General features: G+C 40.9%; 1 protein-coding gene across 7 annotated transcripts in view; it reads right to left on the minus strand.

The window, feature by feature from the left end:
* The window catches only part of AKAP13 (A-kinase anchoring protein 13), a 79,722-nt gene that overhangs the window by 18,590 nt on the left and 39,726 nt on the right, over window positions 1-21,406 (minus strand). For 3 of the 7 annotated variants that reach the window (XM_042472451.1, XM_042472449.1, XM_042472456.1), the window contains exons 5-12: window positions 17,049-17,416; window positions 16,028-16,081; window positions 13,334-13,396; window positions 12,251-12,443; window positions 11,355-11,463; window positions 4,693-4,818; window positions 3,609-3,651; window positions 1,049-1,181 (exon numbers count right to left, since the gene is read on the minus strand). In XM_042472451.1, coding sequence (XP_042328385.1) covers window positions 1,049-1,181; window positions 3,609-3,651; window positions 4,693-4,818; window positions 11,355-11,463; window positions 12,251-12,443; window positions 13,334-13,396; window positions 16,028-16,081; window positions 17,049-17,416 — 1,089 coding nt within the window. The remainder of the gene's footprint in view (window positions 1-1,048; window positions 1,182-3,608; window positions 3,652-4,692; window positions 4,819-11,354; window positions 11,464-12,250; window positions 12,444-13,333; window positions 13,397-16,027; window positions 16,082-17,048; window positions 17,417-21,406) is intronic. The other 4 variants (XM_042472450.1, XM_042472453.1, XM_042472454.1 and 1 more) reach the window with 4 other exon arrangements.

Consider the following 21,406-nt stretch of genomic DNA (forward strand, 5'->3'; position numbering starts at 1 on the left):
GGAAGCAAGAGACTATACAGTAAGGTATAGAACGCTAAACCCCTTTGCATTATAGATGGATGGTAGATATTAAATGCAATTTATCCCAAAAGATTTTTGGTTAATTTGCACAATTTAAGACTGATAAATGTAATAGTTGACATGTCATAGCTAAGACTTAATAGTGAATGAAAAGTGAAAAAGGTTTGATATTTTTTTAAATGAACTATTTCTCTCTTTTTTAGAGACTTTCAGCTTCAAATTGCATCAGCCGTCTAGAAAAAGGAAAAAACCCTGCCTCTTTAATGTGCAATCCAACAACAACCGCCGCAGTTCTGTCTGTCGACTAGTTGCTAATTCTGTCTTGTAGCCTTGTCAAAAGAGAAGTACTGCATGGAAAAAACAGAGTTCAGTTTTCTTAACTTCTGACATGTTCTTACCAAACATATTTTCCACTAGCCCCTCTCAAATGTGCAAGGAGTTTGCTGCTGGCTGATCTCAATTGATTCTCAGACCATGAATAGGAGAAATATGCAGTTTCTGAAGAAGTAGGAAGGTAAGAACATGGGACAGCATTTCCAAAGTGGTTTCCATTTGGTTTCCTAGTTTGGGCATCTAACTCTTTGTTCTAATGGATGTATTGAGAGTGAAACAACACTATCTCTGTTCAAAGAGTTACATTCCAGGAAGAACTTTTCAATCTGGTATGTGTCTTGAGAGAGCCAGCGTTGTGTAATGGTTTAAGCGCTTTACTAGGACTCTTTGGAGGAAATGCAGGTTAAAAATAAATGTCACAAATAAATCATACATTATTTTATTTATCTTGAACTGATTAAAAATAACGAACAGGGCAGCAGTTTGGTGGGGAAATGTCTCTGACTGCTGAATCTTCTCTGTACCTGGAACCTAAGGCTCTATTTGGGTGTCTTGTAACCTTGTCTCCAAAGAGTGAGGAGCTCCTCATCGAGAAGCACAGCTTTTACAAGGGATCAACTTTCCCCATCATTCCCCACGCCAAAAGCCCTGCACTCCAAGTACAAGTGAGCCACCAACATCTGGAGCTACTTACTTTGCTCTTCTTGCTGCTAGACATTTTATTCTTGAGGTAGCTGAACGTGCGGCTGACTTTTGTTCCACTTTTGCCTTCCAAGTCTTTTCTGGAGGGGCTGGGAGGCAGGAAATTGCCACTCTCCTCGGAGATGCTGGAAGCCAAGAGACACATTTCAGAAAGCACACAGGACCTCTTTCTCTTGCCCTCTCAACAGTAGGCCCTGATTATTTCATTCTCATATTCTCTACATTAATAAGATTCTAGCCCTCGTGGGCATTTAGCTCGCTTGCCTTTATTAAAAATCCAGCTCTACTGTATATACTCATGTATAAGTCCAGAAATCTCAGTCTAAAAATTGACCCCAAAAAACAGAGTCGATTTATCCAGGGGTCAATATAAGTGCTGTACCTTAATTCTTATTTTAGTATAAACATGAACAATTGTGTCTGCTGGAATTTTCTAAGTTCTTTGGCACTGTTTTCCTTTGCTTCATCCTTTAGATCCTTTGTTACATGCCCCTAAATATTACCTCGACTTATCCATGGGTCATATCCAAATCCATAATTTTGGCCCTAAAACCTGCCCTCTACCTATACCTCAGATTGACTTATAGTCGAGGATATACAGTAGTTAACAACGCTCTTGTCAACAGAAATCTGGATGACAGAAATCAAGCAGGTGAAACTTTTTCTCCTAGTGCTCCAAGGCTTGATGAAGGATTTTAAATGATAGGCTGGCAACTCTAATGCTAGCTGGCTTTTATACTACACATATATCTTTTTGTTGTTGTTGTTGTGTGCCTTCAAGTCATTTCTGACTTATGGTTACCCTAAGACAAACATATCATAACCATTTTCTTGGCAATATTTGTTCAGAGGGAGGCTGCCTTTCCCTTTGCTTCTGAGGCTGAGAGACTGTGACCTGCCCAAGATCATCCAGTGGGTTTCCATGGCCGAGCGAGGATTCAAACCCTGGTCTCCAGAGCTGTTGTCCATGCTTAAACCACTATACCAAACTGGCTCCCACAAATATGGCTATCAGTGCCTTTTCCCCAGCAATGGCTGCTGTGTGTTCAGCAACAGACAACTGGAAAATTAAACAGGTGACATTTTGAGCTTTGTGTATCCATGCCGGAAGAACTTTCCTGATTATTATTCTTTCTATCATGCATCTGCTGTGAGATGAAGAATTTGTGCCAAAAAGGCAGCTGTCCTCCTAATGGCAAGGACTACTGAACTGCATACAAATGCCTAATAGCCACAACAGAGAGGCAGTATAGTGGTTTGAGTCTTGGACATGGACTCTGAGAGATCACACTTCAAATTCCTCTCAGTCATGGAAACCCACTGGGTTACTTAGTTTTTGTGTTTTTTTCCGTGCTATGTGGCCATGTTCTAGAAGACTTTATTCCTGACGTTTCGCCGGCATCTGTTGCTGGCATCTATGGATGCCGGCCATGATGCCTTTGACTTCCCACTGGGTTACCTTGGACACGTCGCTCTTTTTTTTTTCTCAGCCTAAAAGAAAGGCAATAGCAAACCTTCCTTGAATACATTTAGCCAATACATCCTACCATAGGGTAGACATAAGTCACGGTCAACTTGAAAGCACACAAAAATAACATGAAGTTATACTGCCCTCTGCTGTGCCAAACTACAGCTTACAGTTCCCTGGAAGATGAGCAAGAAAAGACAGAGAAGATTTAGGCCCCATACAGACTGCCAAAATAAAGCTGCTTTGGGACAATTTGGAAGTATGCTATTTAAATGTTGTATGCGTCCTAAGAGTCTGGAAGCTGCGCCAAAGCCACGCTCCAGTCCTTAGGACTAGATCGTGGCTTTGGTGTGGCTTCTGGGTTCTTAGGACGCATGCAACATTTAAACAGCATACCTCCAAAGTGTCCCAAAGCAGCTTTATTTTGGCAGTCTGTATGGGGCCTTAGTTCTTTCCTGGATGGACCCTATTAATTGAAGAAAACACATTTACTAGTCTTATAGGTTTTAGGTATAGTTATTAATTGGCTAAAAAGAAGCTAATCAACTGAGGGTGCATCTATACTGTATAAATAATGCAGTTTGACACCACTTTAACTGCCATGGGACCATCGTATAGAATCATGAAATTTATAGTTTTGTGAGGCACCTGCACTCTTTGGCAGAAAAGGCTAAAGACCTTAAAAACTACAAATTCCAGGATTCCATAAGATTCTTTACTCATGTGCCGATTTTCTTCTTTGATTCAGTTTATAGCTTAGCATTTCTCCTAAGAATGGGACTCTAGGCAACTTACAAAAAAAGTAAATAAAACAATTACATGCTAAGATGAATAAAAGTACAAAACATTGAATATATATATATACACACACACGCACACACACACAGCAACAATAAGATCAAACACCCAACCTGTTAAAAGCTTCTAGGATGTTGCTTTTTAAAAAACCGAATCAGTTCATCAACAAAAAGTCATAGCTTTACTTAAAGACCCATCATTTCTTGATGAACTCAAGAATGTACAAAAAGAACAAGAAACAGCTGTGTTTGGGAGATTTTGTGTAAGTGAATCCTAAATTGCTCACCTCTGAGTCAATGAACTGCCTGTGCTGCTGAAAGATCGGTTACCTGGGAAAAGACAAGGGGGACATATTACAATGCATAACATTTAAAGTAGTCCATACATCAAGTATGCTCCCCAAGACAGGGAAAGGAAATGTAAAACACTCCAGATGCCCAACCCTCTGGAATCCTCTCAGCCCCAGACAACCTGATCAATGATCAAGGATGATAAGAGCTGCGGTCCACCATTTGGAAGGTCACTGGTTCCTCAACTGCACACTGAAGGTTTGTTAATGAAAACAACACTGAATAGGCATGACTACTGTTTGCCATGACTGTTTGGCCTCAGTATTAAGAGGGGCATCTATAGGAAAAGCCAGGCATTTATAGTATTGGATATCATTTTGAAGGCACCTGCTGTACTGCAGAAAGTAATGTTTCAACTTCTCAAAATTGACCGGTGAAGTGTCATTATGTCCGGATCCAACTATCTCAGCATCTGATAAACTACTTTGGTTCTTCTGCTAAAACAAACATTGTATTTCCAAAAAAAAAAACAAATCCTCCCCCCATAGCCATTGTAAGGTTAAAAGCTTCAAGTGAGCATGTCCACATGACAGCGCAAAAAACCCTTTCAAAGACCACATTATTCTTCAATACACAAGACATATCCAACCCAAGAGGGCATGATTAAAATATGCACATCCGTGAATCTTACTGTGCAGATTCCTACTTGCAAAAATGAGACGTGGCAAAAAATTAAATGGTGGCATTTAGTGCTGTGCAGTTTGGAAGCATACAAACCTACTTTGTCAGCCTAGAAACTGCAACTAATGTAAGACAAGTACGATCACCATAGAAAATGTGGATAAAATGCATCCTTATGAGCAGCAATGTTTGTAAGCAGCAATGGTACACAATATGCGAGTGACACTGTGTTAGTGTATGGCACATGAAGCTCAGAAGCAAACAGAAAGGAGCAAGGCATGCAACTGAATCTTTGGCTGCTACCACTTGCGTTAAGAAAGAAAGCCAAGCAAGAGACCAAGCCTTCCTGTCTGGCATTGCCCAACGCCAGTGTCATTCTTCGCAAAGAGAGTTACTTACTATCCAACTCCTCCTCCTCATCACTGGAAGAAGAGCCAATAGAAAAGACAGTTTTAGACTTAGGAATGAGTGGAGAGATGCTGAAGGAGAAGGAAATTCGTCTGGATGGCCGAGTTCGTCCCGGGGCTAAGAAGTAGGTTAACAGCAGACATTAGAACATGCATTTCAAAAACAACTAGAACAACAAATACTAGTTGAAAGAAAGAAAGGGGAAGTGGCAATAGGAGTAGTCAAGAGCAAGCCAAGAGAGAAGCAAAATGAGTATCTGCAAAACAGTGGAATTCAGAAACAATTGCAGGAAGCCAAAATAGCACAAAAAATGCTTTTTTAAAAAAATAGAAAATTGAGATAGATCAGGTATTATTCCACTGATAAAATGCAAAAAAGAATTGTCATTGCAGCAGGAAAGAGGAGAGGAGGAAGCATCCATAACTTAAAGAAAACTCACTATCAGCTGCCATTTACTCTAGCAATGAACGGTCAGGCTTTCTCTTTTTTGGCCAGGGATACTTCCAATTTCATGTATGAAAAAATACTGCACCAGCCACTTGGAAATTCAGCTGCCTGGCGACAGCTTCATATATTTTTTAATGAAATAGCTCCCACCATATATTGATCAATATTTTGCTTTAATGACATAGCCCTTGCTCTTTTGTACTGAAACAATGAAAAGCCAATTCATCCATGTGTTTGGAGATCCATTTCCCATTAACCTTGGTGCTACAAGTGGCCATATCACTGCTACTCACACATGTGATCTGAGCCAAAGATGACAAAAATCACATGGATCTATGACCAAGAAAGTGGATTTTATTTCTTTGCTTGCCTTCACATGGGCAAGGGCCATGCCTTTTGCATAGTGAAAACATCGATGCTGTATTCTGGCCTTCCATCACAGAGGTCAGAGGGGCATTTTAATTTCACAACTTCATAGCCCTTTAGTTCAGGATGGAAATTTGTTCAGGACCTAGTTGTTTCACACAGTAAAGCCCAATGCTCTAACTATTGCATGACATGCAAATGGTAAATGAAGAGGGTGCCCTTTTGTTATGGATAGAGTAGACAGCAAAAGAGGGAATTGCTGAGAGTCACTCTTAACTATGAATAAGTCTAACAGCTTATGGTTGAAGCCAACAGCTTTTCTACTACATTTCTACTACATTTCTACTTCCTGAAAAACAAAGAAGGTGGAGGTGGAATTTGTTGGTGATAGCGCTTTCAAGTTCTTTCCAACTTATGGTGACCCTAAGGCAAACCTACCATGTGAGTTTTCTTGGCAAGATTTGTTCAGGAGTGGGATACTGAAGGGGAAACCAAACTGACCCTCAAGTATAAAAGCAATGCAATGTTCACAAGCTACAGAGTTTACAAAGTATTTTCTCTATCACAACCATGATACAGAAAATATCAGTGTATCCAAACATCTGTACAACCAAAATCAGTATATCCAAATATCTAAATACTTCAGGCAGACTGTTGATCTGAATTAAAATGGAAGACGATGATTCAAAATATCTAATGCAGAGATATGGGTCAGAATTATCAATGTCCACTTTACTGGAAGGAGGCCAGTCCAGAGCAATAAAGCCAGAAAAGACATGCTAGGCAACCTCCTGGGTTCACAGGCTGTTTTTTAATTTGTGTTTTTCAAGAAGAAAAACCACAGCAGTGACATAACACATGCTTTACTTCCTCACATTCTTAAATGGATCAAGAGAGAACTGGTTCCATGTGTGTTTTCATTCTGTTATTGTTGTGTGCCTTCAAGTCATTAAGGCGACCCTATCATGGGATTTATGCCCAGTGTCCTAACCCAGCATTCAAACCACTACACCACACTGACTCTCTACGTTTTTATAAGGAACTGTATTTAATCCCTGAAGCCTTCACCTGCAATTCTAAAGGGGCTGCCCAGTTTCCAGCTCACACTCAGAATGCCCATTCTGCTTGCAAAATACACAGTGTTCAACCCTTGGCATCTTCAGTTTAAAATATCTGGTGGAAGATGATGAGGAAAATGATTGCTCAAGACTCTGGTGAGTCTAGAAAATAATGGATGAGATGGACAAACAGCCTAATAATGCAACATCCTAAGTTGATCTGTCTTTCCTTCTCTCTGATGGCTCATGAATGTACCTCTCCGCACAGTTTGAGGCTCATTGCTTTGAGCAAATTAACAATGAAAAGAAATTTAAGGGCACTGTACAAGACAACCTGACAAGCAGCAACGAGAAGCCACCAAATCTAGCATAAATATTGCCTAAGAGAAAAGCTCTCCACTATAGCAGCAGGTGCCAGACGCAACCTTACCTTGCAGAAATCTTTTTACAAGATTCATGTAATTCTTTTGGATTCCTCCTGCCCGTTACCCCACAAAGCAATAAAGGTAAAGATAAGGGTAGTAAGTCAGACTGTGAAAACAAGACTTTAAGGAATGCTGGCTCTGCAACACCTAATGATACTGCAAGGGACTTATGTATTTCAGTGTCTTCTGCATAATGGGTAAAATCTAGCCCATGTATAGTAGGCCCACTAAGTCGCCAAGGTATTCTGCTGGGGAGATTTAAACATGTGGACTTATTTTTTCCACCATAATCAATAATCAATGCAGTGGACTTGAACCTACATCCAGATGCATCTGGAGAAGTAGGCTCAGATCTAGAAAAGCTAATGCTGCTCACTTCTATCTTTCAGTCAGTCTCGAAGGTGCTGCAAGATCCCTTTGCATACTTTTAGCAAATGTTTTGCGTTCTCTGGAACTCGCAATCCCAGCCTAAGAAAACTCATGCTGCCAACTGCAGTATAGACCCACACAGCTTTTATAAACATAGGCCCCATACAGACAGGCCAAAATAAAGCTACTTCGGGTCACTTTGGGGTATGCTGTTTAAATGATGCATGTGTACTAAGAGTCCGGAAGCCATGCTAAAGCCACACTCCAGTCCTAAGGACTAGAGCACAGCTTTGGAGCAACTTCTGAACTCTTAGTATGCATGCATCATTTAAACAGCATACCTCCAAAGTGACTCAAAGCAGCTTTATTTTGGCCTGTCTGTATGGGGCCATAATTTCCCTGCCCACCAATGCAAGTTTTGGTGGTACTGGAAAAGGGTGGTTATTAAAAGAGGAAGACAAAAGTCATAAGATGCCATACAGTTTGCCTTGGACTGGATGCAAGAGAAGAGAACAGACTAGGGTTGCATCTGCACTGCAGACATAATGTACTTTAACTGATTGGCAAAAACGCTATGGAACCCTGGGATCTGTAGTTTTGTGAGATATTTAACATTGTCTGTTGGAGCTGCAATAAACGACAAGTTCCACGATTCCAAACCACTGAGCCATGTCAATTAAAGAGGCGCCAAGGTGCATTATTTCTATGGTGCAGATGCCTTTACTTGTCACGGAAAGAAAATCATGAGTTTTTCAGACTAAGTTGTTTTATAGGAAGAGAACCCCCCACCAGCTTTAATGGTTGGTTAGCAAAGAGGAGGGGGGAAATGCCAATTCCTTATTTGCGGTTTCATTTTTTTGGAAAAAAAAATATAAAATGACGGGCTTCAGAAAAAGAAGCAAAATTGATGCAACGCAGCCCAGAAGATGGCAGTGGCTATTTTAATGGACGGGTAGGATGGTGCTTTGGCTACCGTTGCTAAGGGACAGGGAGACTCCATCATTTGTATTAGTCACAAAGCTTGAGCAATCAAGGCACATAAACCTCTTCTTCCTTGAAACGCCCTCAGAAAACAGCTGCAAGATCCAAAACGGAACTTCCCACTGAAGTGATGCTATGCTTAAAAAAGACACCATTTGGTGGGATTCAGCATTTGTGTTTAAAAAATAAAGGGTCAATCACATTGTCTGGTTGATGTTTTCTTATTTTTTATTATATTTACTATTGTATGTAGAGAGATCTTGTAGCACCTTTGAGACTAACTGAAAGAAAGAAGTTGGCAGCATGAGCTTTTGTAGCCTTCAGTCTACTACTTCAGATCTGAGGAAATGAGACTTAACTCTATGAAAGTTCATGCTGCCAACTTCTTTCTTTCAGTTAGTCTCAAAGGAGCAACAAGATCTCTACATAATGATTCTACAGACTAACATGGCTACATCTTTGAATTCTACCTCTACAGGAGGTCTGGACAGCATCAGAAGTTTCCTTCCAGGTAAGTAAAATTCAGAGAAAGCAATTGCCCATGTTCATTCAGTGAACCCCATGATTTTTGTATATCTAGCCTGGAAAGGGGGCTTTCATCAATATTTCATTATAGGAGTAATCTGTTGGAGTGGGGATCCCTGGCTTCTCTTTCTCCCTTCTCCCTATTTCTGCCACCTGTTTTTACTCTGGACAGTCTCACTGCCCTACTTTCTGTGTTTGTCTCTGTCCAACAGGTGATCTCTTATGAGCAGTCGCTTGCAATCTTCCTCATGATTTCAATAAAGACATCACTACAATTGTGAAACAAGGGGGGGGGGACTAAACAAAAATTATATACTTTTGCTTTTAAGGCTGTGGCTCATGTGCAGTATTCCTGGACTATTCTGGAAATCTAGATTTCTAAATGTTGAATTAAGGACAGGACTACTCAGATACCAGTATCACACATAAAAATTAAGTAATGCTACATTTGTGATTTTGACTTTGGAGGATTTGATTATTTACAGATTTGATTATCATGTTCTTTCCGGGAATCTCTCTGTCCTTGAGCGCAATTTTGCAGGACTTTGACCACAGAGTTGCACTGCAGGACCTAAAGGTTACTAGAGAAAACACTTCTCTAGGCATTTGTAGGTAATCCAGCATGATTCTACGATTAACTTCTGACAGACGTTCGGTTGGAGGACCTAGAGATTCCTAAAGAGGTGTTCTCTCAGGTAAAAAGGGAAAAAGTGGTTTTTTATTTCCAGTTTTTCCATTTTCATGCTGGTCCTGTGCCCCTAACCACAGCAGATGTGGAGGGCCCACTGTATTCTGTCCCACTGATTTATATAGTGCCAGCTTCATGCCCACACCTCTTGGCAGTCCAGATGAACCAAGGGTGGGTACGAAGCACAAGAGCAACAATACAGTGCTCACAAATGTCAAAGCACACCAGATGCTCTATGGACCTGTGCAAACAAGCACACACTGACATCACTTCAGGACCAACAAAATACCCTCGGGGCACACAGTCATCCAACAGAGCACACCTCATCACATTTCTTCTGGAAAATAGCACAGATGTACAGATTACTTTGTTCTTCGTGTCTCTCAAAACTCCAGGTGGATGTTACAATAATCAAACAGACGTTCTCAAAGTAAAGAACACAAGTTATGAGATGGATGGGACGTATGGAGGGGTTTGGCTTAAAAAGATAAGTTTTAGCAGCCAGCTGAAGAACTGCTTTGGTAGCAGCTGGGGCTAATGACAATAAAAAGCACACAAATTGATAAATGTGCATGTATGAAACACAGCAGCTCATGTTCATTTCCCTCCACAATCCCTAGCCCCCAATTTTATTTTTCTTACGATTTATTGCAATAATTTACATCCTACCACTTGGGAAACAATATTTCCAAGTCAGGTTATAAGCAAGATAAAAATGCATTAATTAAAAACCCTATAAAGAGTAACCTGAATTCATTTATTAATTCCAACTAGAGTGGACTTAATGAATCAATGGATGCTGGCTAAGTCAGTAAGCTATTAAACCCACTGAGAAAAAAGACATCAGTCGCTCTCTTTCAGCCTGACCAGGTTGTTGTGAGAATAAGATAGGGAGACAGGAGAGCCATGTTAAGCTGCCTTGAGAGCACTAGTGATTCTTAAGTGCCTTTGAGTAATTTCTGACTTATGGTAACATTAAGGCAAAGCAATCAGTTTTCTCTGAGTGTATAACTTGCTCATGGTCATCCAGTGGGTTTCCATGGCCAACTGGGGAATCAAACCCTGGTCTCCAGAGTCAACCCTACACCAAATTTCATAGTACTTTATAATGATCTTTTCCTTCAGGGCAGTTGGCAATGGAAGCTGTGGGATGAGGGGAAAGACAACTGGAACATGAACAAGTGGAATCTACTCCAACAGACCCTTTTTTTCCTGTAGACCTTCTCCGGTTTTGGCTGAAAGCAGAATGAATGCAGAACCCATACATTACATGCTAAAATGTTCACATTTAAAAAGCACGCATGCAAAAGCATGCACAGAAAAACCGTGCACAGCTGTGCACAAACATGTCAGTGGGGATATGAATCTAGGCTATTTGTACAACCTGAAATGCACACAAAATTGTGTGTGTTTACAAAAGATATCTCTCAACTCACACACACACCAGATGTAAGCCTATTTAAAAGACAAAATGAACAGAAGGGGGAAAGACAAAGAGGTTGGGAAAGGGTCAAGTCTATGGCTGAAGACTCAACTGATGCCCATAGCTCTGAGTCACTCCTAGATGTTCTCTGTCAAAAGGGCAGCAGTACTGGAGAAGACCATATTCTGGGTAACAGGGATGAAAGGCTGATTGGGACTAATTGCTTCTTACTCTCCCCACGTTATTTATAACAAAATATAAATAGCAGCTAGAGTGTTGTGAGAAAGAGGGAGGTGCTGTTAGTACACTCAAGATGCATTCATCTTCAGTAGCTGAATCCAATGCAAAAGGCAAGAACTATGTGTACTCACTTTCTGGTCCAGCTTGAGCGATGGTCATAAGCGACATAGATTTAGTCAATGGAGGTGCAACCGCAGTTGTGGAAAAGTTGAAGGCACGCGGCTGTGTTCGTTGGTGTATCTAGGAGTACAAGACAATTCAATTGAGTTACACCTGCTTGTTATCCAGAAGGGAGAATAAACAACTGGTGACCAATGGGTTCATTACAGCCCTAAGGAGATTCCCACCTGATTTCCAAAACCTCTCCACTCATCTCTCCTTGTTCATTTTAGTCACTTTCACCTGTGCAAATGCAGACTTGGGCAAAGTGTTCTTGAACCTTGTCCTCTCAGCATGAAGAGGAACAGATCCATCAGCGGAGATCCTACCCCTTATGCACCTGAACTGATCCCTTTCCATTTGCCAATGAGCTTATGCTGGTGAGGAAGCAGCTGAGATGTATGATGTGTTAATAGTTCCAGCGAAGTGGGGAGGAAGGAGTAAAAGATCTGGTCTACAGAATCAGGGGGTGGAACCAATGCTCCCCACCCTTTAAAAATTGCACTGTGAACTCTTGAAATCTACAAAGAAGCACTAAGAAACACTTCACAACAGAAACAGAACCTCATTTGTTATATGATACAAATTACAAGCCTCATCATATTCAAGAGCACCACTGCCCAACTCATCCTTTATCCCTGGGGACAATGGGATAATCCCTTATCCCCAAAAGCCTGTTTAGAACATCATCTTGCTACATAGCTATCCAAAGGCATCGGTGCTCCTTCCATCATCACTATATCTCATAATACCTCTGTCCCACACTGTTTCTGCCTACAGCTCAAAGATGACATATTATTCAGAGAGAATAACTTAACTTCAAACCTCTTATCAAGATGATGGAAATGCATAGAAGGACCATGTTTACCTGGCGGCCAAAGCCTCTCATTTCCACTTGCTCTGATTCCAGCTCCTCTTCAGTGAGTGAGACCAATGAGCCTCGATCATCATTTGTTAGGGAACTTTGATGCAAATCTTTGGTGTTCAGAGATGCTGTCTCCAGACTGGAGGATGGCTTCTTAATGCTGTCGGCCTCTCCAGCCAGGCCTTCTAAACTGTAACTGAAGACAAACAGTAGCTATTAGGTCTCTGCAGATCTGGATAGGTTGGCACTGAAAGACATGTCACCTAAAGCATATTTGGGAGGAAACGCTCAATTAAAACATTTCAAATGACTAGACTATAAGCACACTCATATAAGCCACATGTCCTTTGTTAGCTGAAGGATCTAGCATTAGTGCAGTCAGCAGTGACAGTGATGGTTGTGGACACAATCCATGTGCAAGTCTATCTTGGGTACTGGAAGTAATTTAAAGAGAGGTGTGTTTACAGACTTCAGTTAGGCTTTTGGGGACAAAGTCTGCATTTTGCTGAGAGTGACCCAAAACCATGATCAGGTGAAGACTTCAAGTTGTCCCAGAGAAAGATGGTCTTGTTATACATAAGGAGTACCCTTCAGAATGTGAAGAATTTAGTCATCAGGAGTTGGCAATTCCATACCTTTTCTGTAATAGTATACTGTCATTTTTTGTAAAGTTCTGATCATCTAATAAAGCATTACAAAAGTGAATGCTACTTCTCGATAAAGGCCCCATACTAAAGGGTTTTGTTTTTGTTTTTGTTTTTTTGAATGCATGGGGTCAAGGGGCTTTGGTAGGCTGGTGCAGCTTGCCAGGAGGACATAGGGGCAACAATTGCCCTTTCCCCCTCCACTCTTGCTAACCCCTGTCCTGTACCTTCTCCAAGTCATGAGAACCACATTCTGGCCAGCCAAACCTGGTGGGTTGTGTGATCAAAGCTACGAAACAAAGCAAAATGAACCAAAATTTGCACAATATCCAACGTAGCTGATACAGTTAAAACAAGGATGCTACAGACACATTACAGAAAGCTAGCAGCACTAGGTTTGCAAGCTGCCTTGGGTGCTATAGCACACATATGTATACTCTACCTTCTACCATTAAGGTCGGAACCCATAGCACTGCATTGGACCCCCAAGGGACACCAACTCATACTGTGAACACCAAAAGGTAAAAAAGAGGGAGGCTGATACTGGGTTGTCAGAGTGCTAGATGCTTATAAATTCTACTACTTTTTTAGGACTATGGCTCTTCAAGGAACAAAATTTGTTATGCTCATTTGTTAATAAGGGTCATCAGAGAGCTGGCAGGCTCTTTCCAAAGATGTGATATCACCAAGCGTTTATTTCACATATAATTCTGCATGTGTCACTCCTGTGAATGACAGAAACTGTGCTCATACTGCAGCTCAGCACACATCTTTTGGGTCCACCTTAATCCCACTCTTGACCAACAACAGCCGATAGAAAAGTATGACTATGTAAGGATTTAAAAGCTAGCCTAAGAGGACCGTTTTAGCTGTGCAATTCTGATATTAATGAATGCCCAGGAACATTCAAAATTTCAGGCAAGATTCAGTCCGTTCAATGTGGACTACAAGTAGCACTTGCATGAAGGAAATAGTTTGGAACTGAAGCTTTACATATCCCAGCAGACTGGGAATAGGTGTCTTTCGTTGGGAACAATATATGTGATGTCAGTATAGGAGAGGTGCGGTAAGGTAAATGAGGGCTCCAAAAGCTAAAGGGAATCTTTTAAATCTGAATATATGGGTCTTTAACAGACAGGGAGTAGATGTAGTTGTTGAGATGTACAGTGGGCCCTTGGTATCTGCTGGAGTTTGGTTCCAGAACTCCTCGTGGATACCAAAATCTGTGGATGTTCAAGTCCCATTAAATACAATGGCACAGTAAAATAGTGTTCCTTATATAAAATGGCAAAATCAAGGTTTGCTTTTTGGAGTTTATATATTTTTAAAATATTTTCAAGCGGTGGAAGCTTGAGTCCGTGGATAAAATAATCTGTGGCTATGGAAGGCTGATTGTAATAGTTGAGAAAGATGAAACCTTGGGAAAGGATTAGGGAGTCAGTGTTCTGAGGGACGAGGAAGGTATGCAGTTTATGAATGGAAAAACTATGGTCGAGAAAGAAGTTAGAAGAAATGTCTCACAGAAGGGGACAGTGTAACCAAAGGAGTAAATGGCAAGTGGAGAGTCTTTGAAGGCTAACAGAACTATGGGTCAAAGAACCTTAGAGGGAGGTCCAGTGCTGTAGTAGTCACATTTTGGCTGTATACCTTTCACGACAGGTTGACTGGATGAATGTGTTGATACTGAAATTTGTCTTTTACTTCTTTATTACTTCTACACTAGCCTTCCCTAAGTTGGCATCTAAATTATGGCCAGGGTATAGCAGTTCTGTATGGTTTACCCTTTCTTAATAAGCTGAAGCTAACCAAAAATGATCTTATATTTTACTTCAACTTCTGTTTAAGTAAAAAATAAGATCATGTAAGCCAACTTCTGCCCTACTTGTTGTGTACCTTCAAGCAAATTCTGATTTATGGCAACCCTAAGGTAAACCAATCACAGGGTTTTCTTGGCAAGATTTGTTCAGGAGGGGCTTGTCTTTACCATCCTTTGAGGTTGAGAGTATGTGACTTGCCCAAGGACAACCAGTAGGTTTCAGTGGTCAAGTAGGGATTTGAAGCCCGCTCTCCAGAGTTGTAGTCCAACACTCAAACTAATGCTCTATCTGTGCAAACATGTTTTTGAAAAATCATTATTCAAGCATGTGATGCATTATTCATTCTGGCAAGAATACCCATGGTGAAGTTTTTGGTAAAAAAAAGACAAAAAAATGCCTTAAGCTTTTATGTTTAAATATAAATTAGAGGATAGAGGATACAGAAAGGAGGGAAAATGAGAACAAGTACATAATTTGTTCCTCAGCTTTTAAGGGAACAAGTTCTGTTTGTTTTGTTTTCTTTTAAAAGGAAATTATACAGTGCTGAAATGAAATCCACTGTATCAGGGGTGCTGAGTATTCTTCTAATCTATTTTGTTTCCTTCAAAACTGCCTACGCTGTAAACCTCAGAGCATATTGTGAAACATTTAATAATGTTTCATTGGAACTTTTCATTTTTAGTACACCACCATGTGCACTACTTGAGTCAAATGGTAGGCTTAACCATCTAGAGTTGCTTTAGATGTGATGATTTCAAGCCTTCAAACCATGGCTTTAGAAGAAATCTTGTGCTTACGCCCTCCTCTCACATTATCAGAGTAATGTACTTTCTTCCTGGGTTGGAAAATCAAACCACTGAACAGGTAAACCAGCGTAAAGTTGGTTTACAAGTGGTTTAAAAGGCAAATCTGAGCAATGGTTTGACTATTCATCTGCAACAACAAATTATGATTTAACTAAATTACTGCAAATATATTGGGAAGAAGAGGGGACATAGTGTCATTCTTGTCCCTCTGAATTCCTCTAATGAAGAATGCAGACAAATAGATCGATCGATCGATTGATTGATACACAAAGTTCATTTACAAAACCTTTCTTGCCTCACACTTGCCAACTCAAACAGGAAATGGTATTGCCCCAGAAAAATGGTCCAGGAACATCCCATGTCCAGCTTGAGCTGTTAAGGGGAAAGCTAACAACCTGCCTATTTTTTGTTGGAATAATGAGATGTTGGTCAGGTACTAAAACTGTGATTAACACTGAAGCAGGAAGTTAGTAGCCATTCAAATGCAACATGGTTAGTTAACATATGATATACCTTCTTCTATGAGTGGGAGGCTTCCTTACACCATCCCCCAGCAATCGCATTGAACTGAAAAATGAATCATGAATAATCGTCAGTTATTTTTTACGTGTATTTTCATTCCATTTTAATGTGTACGAAATAAAGTAACACCTAGGTTGTGGTTTCCTATGGCAAGGAAGCAAATATCTATATTTTATCATGTTTACTGTTAATTAAGTCATTTAAATGATATTTTAACACAGCTCTTTATCTGAAGAAAAGCTCCCAAAGGTGCTGATAGATCAATAAGCCTATTGAAACAAGGAAAGTGACTGTTCTGTTTTGACCTAGAAGCTGTTCTGAGAGAGTTTTTAGGAAATGAATGGCATACAAATTATGTATAACCAATAATGTCCATGTGCCTCTTCTTTCTGAGCTTCTCCATGGGTCAGTGCAATGGGGAGAAGTCATCTATACTTCCTAGAAAGTGACAGGGCCTTCACATTCAGAGTATCTCCAAAGGTTAAGAAAGATACATTTTGGACTACAGCTCCCAGAATTTCAAAGACAGCATGGCCTAGGGATTCTGGAAACTGCAATCTAAAACCAACAACATTTCCAAACTCTGGCATAGCATGATGTCTAAGTCATGTATTTTTGTTGGGGGCCTGTACAATTTGGAGGAGGTACCACAGCAAGCCAGACTTAGAATACCCATGTTCTCTTACACTGCATGTTTTTTAGGATTGGTGGATCTGCTTTGACTTGCAGAAAATGAATTTTATTCAGTGGTCCAGTAAAGACCCTGCCTTCCCTGGCTATGGCAATTTTCAAATGGTTCACATGAGGCAGAAGAACTTTGAGAACCTAGCATTAAATTGTTTTCTTGCCACATAGTATTTCCTCTGCAGGAAAGTTCATGCAATAAAAAGCAGAAGTACATCTGTCCAACTTAACCTCACTTTACGGCACATTTCTTGCTAACGTGTCAAAAATGTATAGTTAGCATAGATGTGCATTATTGGTCACATACATCCCAGACCCCCTTACTCACCTCCGGTGGTTGATCTCAGACTCGCTGCTGGTATTCTTTCCTGGGCCCCAGCTGTGCCGCCGGAAAGGAGACAACGGCCTTATGGAGGTCCTTAAGGAAGAAGGAGGTGGAGGCACTTCTGTGATGCTATCCAGCTCCTCCTCCAGTTCTCCGGAGATAGTAGCCTCACCGTCTTGCTCTTCGGTACTTGCTGCTCTGTTGAAGCAGGTGCCATCCAGGCTGTACCTGTCTTTGGGTCTGCTGAGGCTGAAAGCCTGAGGGAGGGAGATGTCACTTCCAAGTGATGAGTTCCTTTCCAGTGATATCGTATCATCGGCTGAGGAACCGGAACTTGTACTGTCTCCAGTTGACTGCTCCTCTTCAGGCTGCTGTGGAGAAATCAAACTAGCATAAATTATATTTATTTCAAATATATTCCAACAGCTTTTCGAACATTCAGAGCAGCATACAATTTCTAAACAGTCAAAGAGATCTCGTAACACCTTTGAGACTAACTGTGTGTAAGAGGTTGTAGCATGAATGTTCACATACTTGGTCTACTTCCTCAGATGCAGACGAAGAGGCTGTTTGCATGGGCCAAATGAATCTCCAAATTGAAAGTTCAAGATCGAAGCCTACTGAAAAGCCATCATCACCCATGTCTGGTGTGGAAACGGGGTGCCTAACTGCATCCGTTTGGCCAAGGACCCCGTTTCCAGATCAGATGTGGTAATGGGGGGCTTCTCAGTAGGCTTCAGTCTTGAAGGATTTTAATTCTCAATCTGGAGACTATTTTTTTTTTACATTAACTAGTTTGCAAGCAATATAAACAAAGTTTAAATAAATCAGGAAGAGTGATCTCAGCAGTGTCAGCTACCCTGGAAAGGATTTACAAAATCATTGCCAATCATTTACAGGATTCTATAAAGAAGTACCCCTACATCCTCCTTCCAGAAATCTAACTTTGCACATAAATATTACTGAGACAGAAATCCCCTTAAGCATATTTTATGCAAAAGCTGATCACATGCAACACAAGGCTGCAACCTCATGGCAAGATGAGTGACAAGAACTACATTAGTATTACTGCATGTTTCTGAATTTAGGAATTTTCCATTATAACACAAGCAGAAACCATTTGTCTTAATCCATCATACCGCCTGTGCATTGGTGAGAGAACTAAGTCTACAAGAGATACAGGTTCAGTTCTTCTTTTAGCCATGAATTTCGCTGCATACATTCATCCCTTCACATACAAACTCTCTCTCAAGTGTATTTATTTACATAGTTGTTGGAAAAATAAATATTGAGAGAAGCATGTACACGTTGATCTCCATTGAAGAAAGGTAACCGTATTCAATATTATTGCATCTTCACTAGTTCCTCTCCTACACAAATACTCTATGTTTGGTTCAGAAAACGACAGGAGCTTCTTGATGCTGATGCTTCAATTGATGGAGGTCTCCCTACCTTTTTATCTATCAAGATGGGCAGTCATCCACCCTGAAATTGTGACTGTATGTGCCTTTAAGACATTTCTGACTTATGATGACCCTTAGGCTAACCTATCACAGGGTTTTCTTGGCAAAATTTGTTCAGACATGGTTTGCCTTTGCTCTCCTTTGAGACTGAGAAAGTGTGACTTACTCAGGGTCACCCACTATGTTTCCACAGCTAAGCAGGGATTTGAACCCTGGTGCCCCAGTGTCCTAGTCCAATACTCAAATCACTACATTATTCTGGCTCCCGAAACTGTGATAACATCCAGTTAATATTGGCTTGCATTTTTTTCCTTACCTTTGCTGACAAGGCTCAGCGATACAATAGCAGGAAGGTCCCATCAAGATAATGGCTTCTTATCATACTACATGCATCTATTAGTTTATCTAGGGCAAGCATGTTTGTGTTATGAGCAACACTGATAAATGGTTGATATTAATCATGTAATTGTCACCATCAGCATTTGTACATTTCATTTACTTCTGATCTGACTGTCCCATCCTCAGATTTGTGTACTATACATATATAGGCGGTTTACAGACCGCCAAATAGTACGTCATCAATACGTACTAGGGTTAGGAAGGGGCGGTGCTTCCGCACCCCCCTAACCCTAGTACGTATTGAATACGTACAAGATGGCGGCGCCCTGTTCATACGGGCGCCGCCATCTTTACGTATCGGACGCTGAGCGTCCGTACGCGTCGCGGGCGTTGTGACGTAGTGAGTGCGCCCCTGGCGCCTCGCTACGTCGCAAACGTGACTTAAAAAGAAGTTCCATTTTGGAGCTTCTTTTTCGGTCCGCGCGGGAGTCGGGCCGTGTGAAGGCTCCGGCTCCCCCGCGGACCTACTGGCGGCGGCGGCAGAGCGCCGCAAAGCGGAGGTATGTACCCCGCCATAGTACTGAATAATGCTTCATGAATTTGATGAAGTGGCCTATAGTCTACCAAAGCTTGTGCTAAGTTGGCCCTCCACATTTGTGACTTTGACTTTTGTGGGTTTGGTTCTTCACGGATTTGATTAATATGTTCCCTCTATGAATCTATAAGTCCTCCAGTGTGACTGTATGGTTGATGTCCACCAGAAGTTGTGCTAGAGGACCTAGCGATTCCTAAAGAGGTGTTATCTCAGGTTTAAAAACATAGTAGGTTTTTTATTTGTGGCTTTTCCACATTCATGGGGGTTCTGTGCCCCTAACCCCAGCGAATGTGGAGGGCCCCCACTGTACTGATTTTCCAGACTAGTACAGCTATGTCTTTGAATGTGGCCACAGCACTGTGCAAACATGTTAGCTCTCTCACCTGGTTCAATACCAACCTCTAAATATTCAGTGTTTAAAATTTTCCTCTACACTCGTCACTCGTATACTCCGCATACATAAATAAATGCCTTTCTTTCAGAAAAAGACAGAATGGATGTTCGTCACTACAAAAGTATATGAGCAATTTTTGTGACAAAAACCAAAACTCCAAGCTGGAACTGTGTTATGGGTTGCTGGGATTTTAGTGCGTTTTTCTTTTAGGAAGCCAAAAGAGAATTTTGCAGCTGAAAATGAGTTTTCATCTCTATGCCTCACCCTTTCCTTCGCCACTCCCTGGATTGTGCACAAGGTTGAAAGAGTTGGCAAACTTTTCCTGGACACATGTCCAGAGAAATTATTATATCTTGGCTGAAAGCCCTGTGGCTCTGTAAGGATTCTGAAATGTCACCAAGCATGGCCCCTAATTCGCAAGGATCTATACGAACACAGTTCATAACTTGCAAAAGGACTCTAAAATGCAAGCTCTTAAAACACTGCAGCCACTCAGCGTGTGTGGGTCTGCCAGGAATAGCGAGGAGGGTGTGAATCTTAAACTCAGAAGATTGCTGGAAATGACATTAGACAGCCTGATTCACTCAGACGGAGAATGCTCCAATGTCTGCCTGCTGCGCTGAATGTTCCTTTTAAGCAAGAAGAATAGGGACATGGGTAGAAACAATGGAACCCATCCCAAAACTTAGCTGTCAGCATTGCTTGCATGTAACACAATGGCAAACCTTCTGAAGGCACACAGTCCAAAGCAGTATGCATGGATTAACCATTCCTCATAATTATTCATTTGCTAAATCTGGCTAACTTGAGAAGCAGGGTAACAGACTCCTGTCTCCTACTTCACTGTGTTTATATGTAAAAGTAGAAATCTCAGTCGTGTTATTAAAGAAGAACCAAGAGCTTAGGAAGGAGAGGACCGTTCTGGATTAATGACTGTGCAGCAAAAGGAAATGGGTTTTATGTACCTGACTTTTGATTTTAAAAGTAACTGTCAAAGCAATACTCTCCAGAAAAATGTTACCATTGAAGTCTCCAACAAGACAAAACAAAATAATGTTTTGTTCACAAGACTCTTAATTTAAAACAGAAACATATATTAGACACATGCTGCTTCTCTTTCTCTGTTGTCAACAAGCATCATCAAAGAATCTTTATTAATGGGAGTAAGAATTTGCTTCTTAATTAATTAAGAGATGAACATACAAACCACTTGCAACATTTTACTAAGTTATGAAATAGTGATGTATGAGGGATAGCAAATCTCTACGGGTGGGTGCCCTCCCCGAAGGAACCTACTATGGATGGCCAGATTTTAAAACAAAGCAGTAAAAGAAAAGCTGTGTCTTGACCTTTAAACAAAACACATGACAAACACATTTATTTTTAAAGTCAAATCAGGTTTCTATACGTTTTCCATGCACAGACCAACAATTGTTTTAAATCCAGAATGTAGACCAAGTGTACAGTTGCACCTGGGTGGAGTGAACATATGTATACATTTGTGAATTGATCAATGCATGTTCATGTTACATAAGTATGTAAAGTTTACCCCCCTACAGCTTGCACAGTG

Source organism: Sceloporus undulatus, chromosome 6, assembly GCF_019175285.1.
Source record: "Sceloporus undulatus isolate JIND9_A2432 ecotype Alabama chromosome 6, SceUnd_v1.1, whole genome shotgun sequence".
Lineage (NCBI taxonomy): Eukaryota > Metazoa > Chordata > Lepidosauria > Squamata > Phrynosomatidae > Sceloporus > Sceloporus undulatus.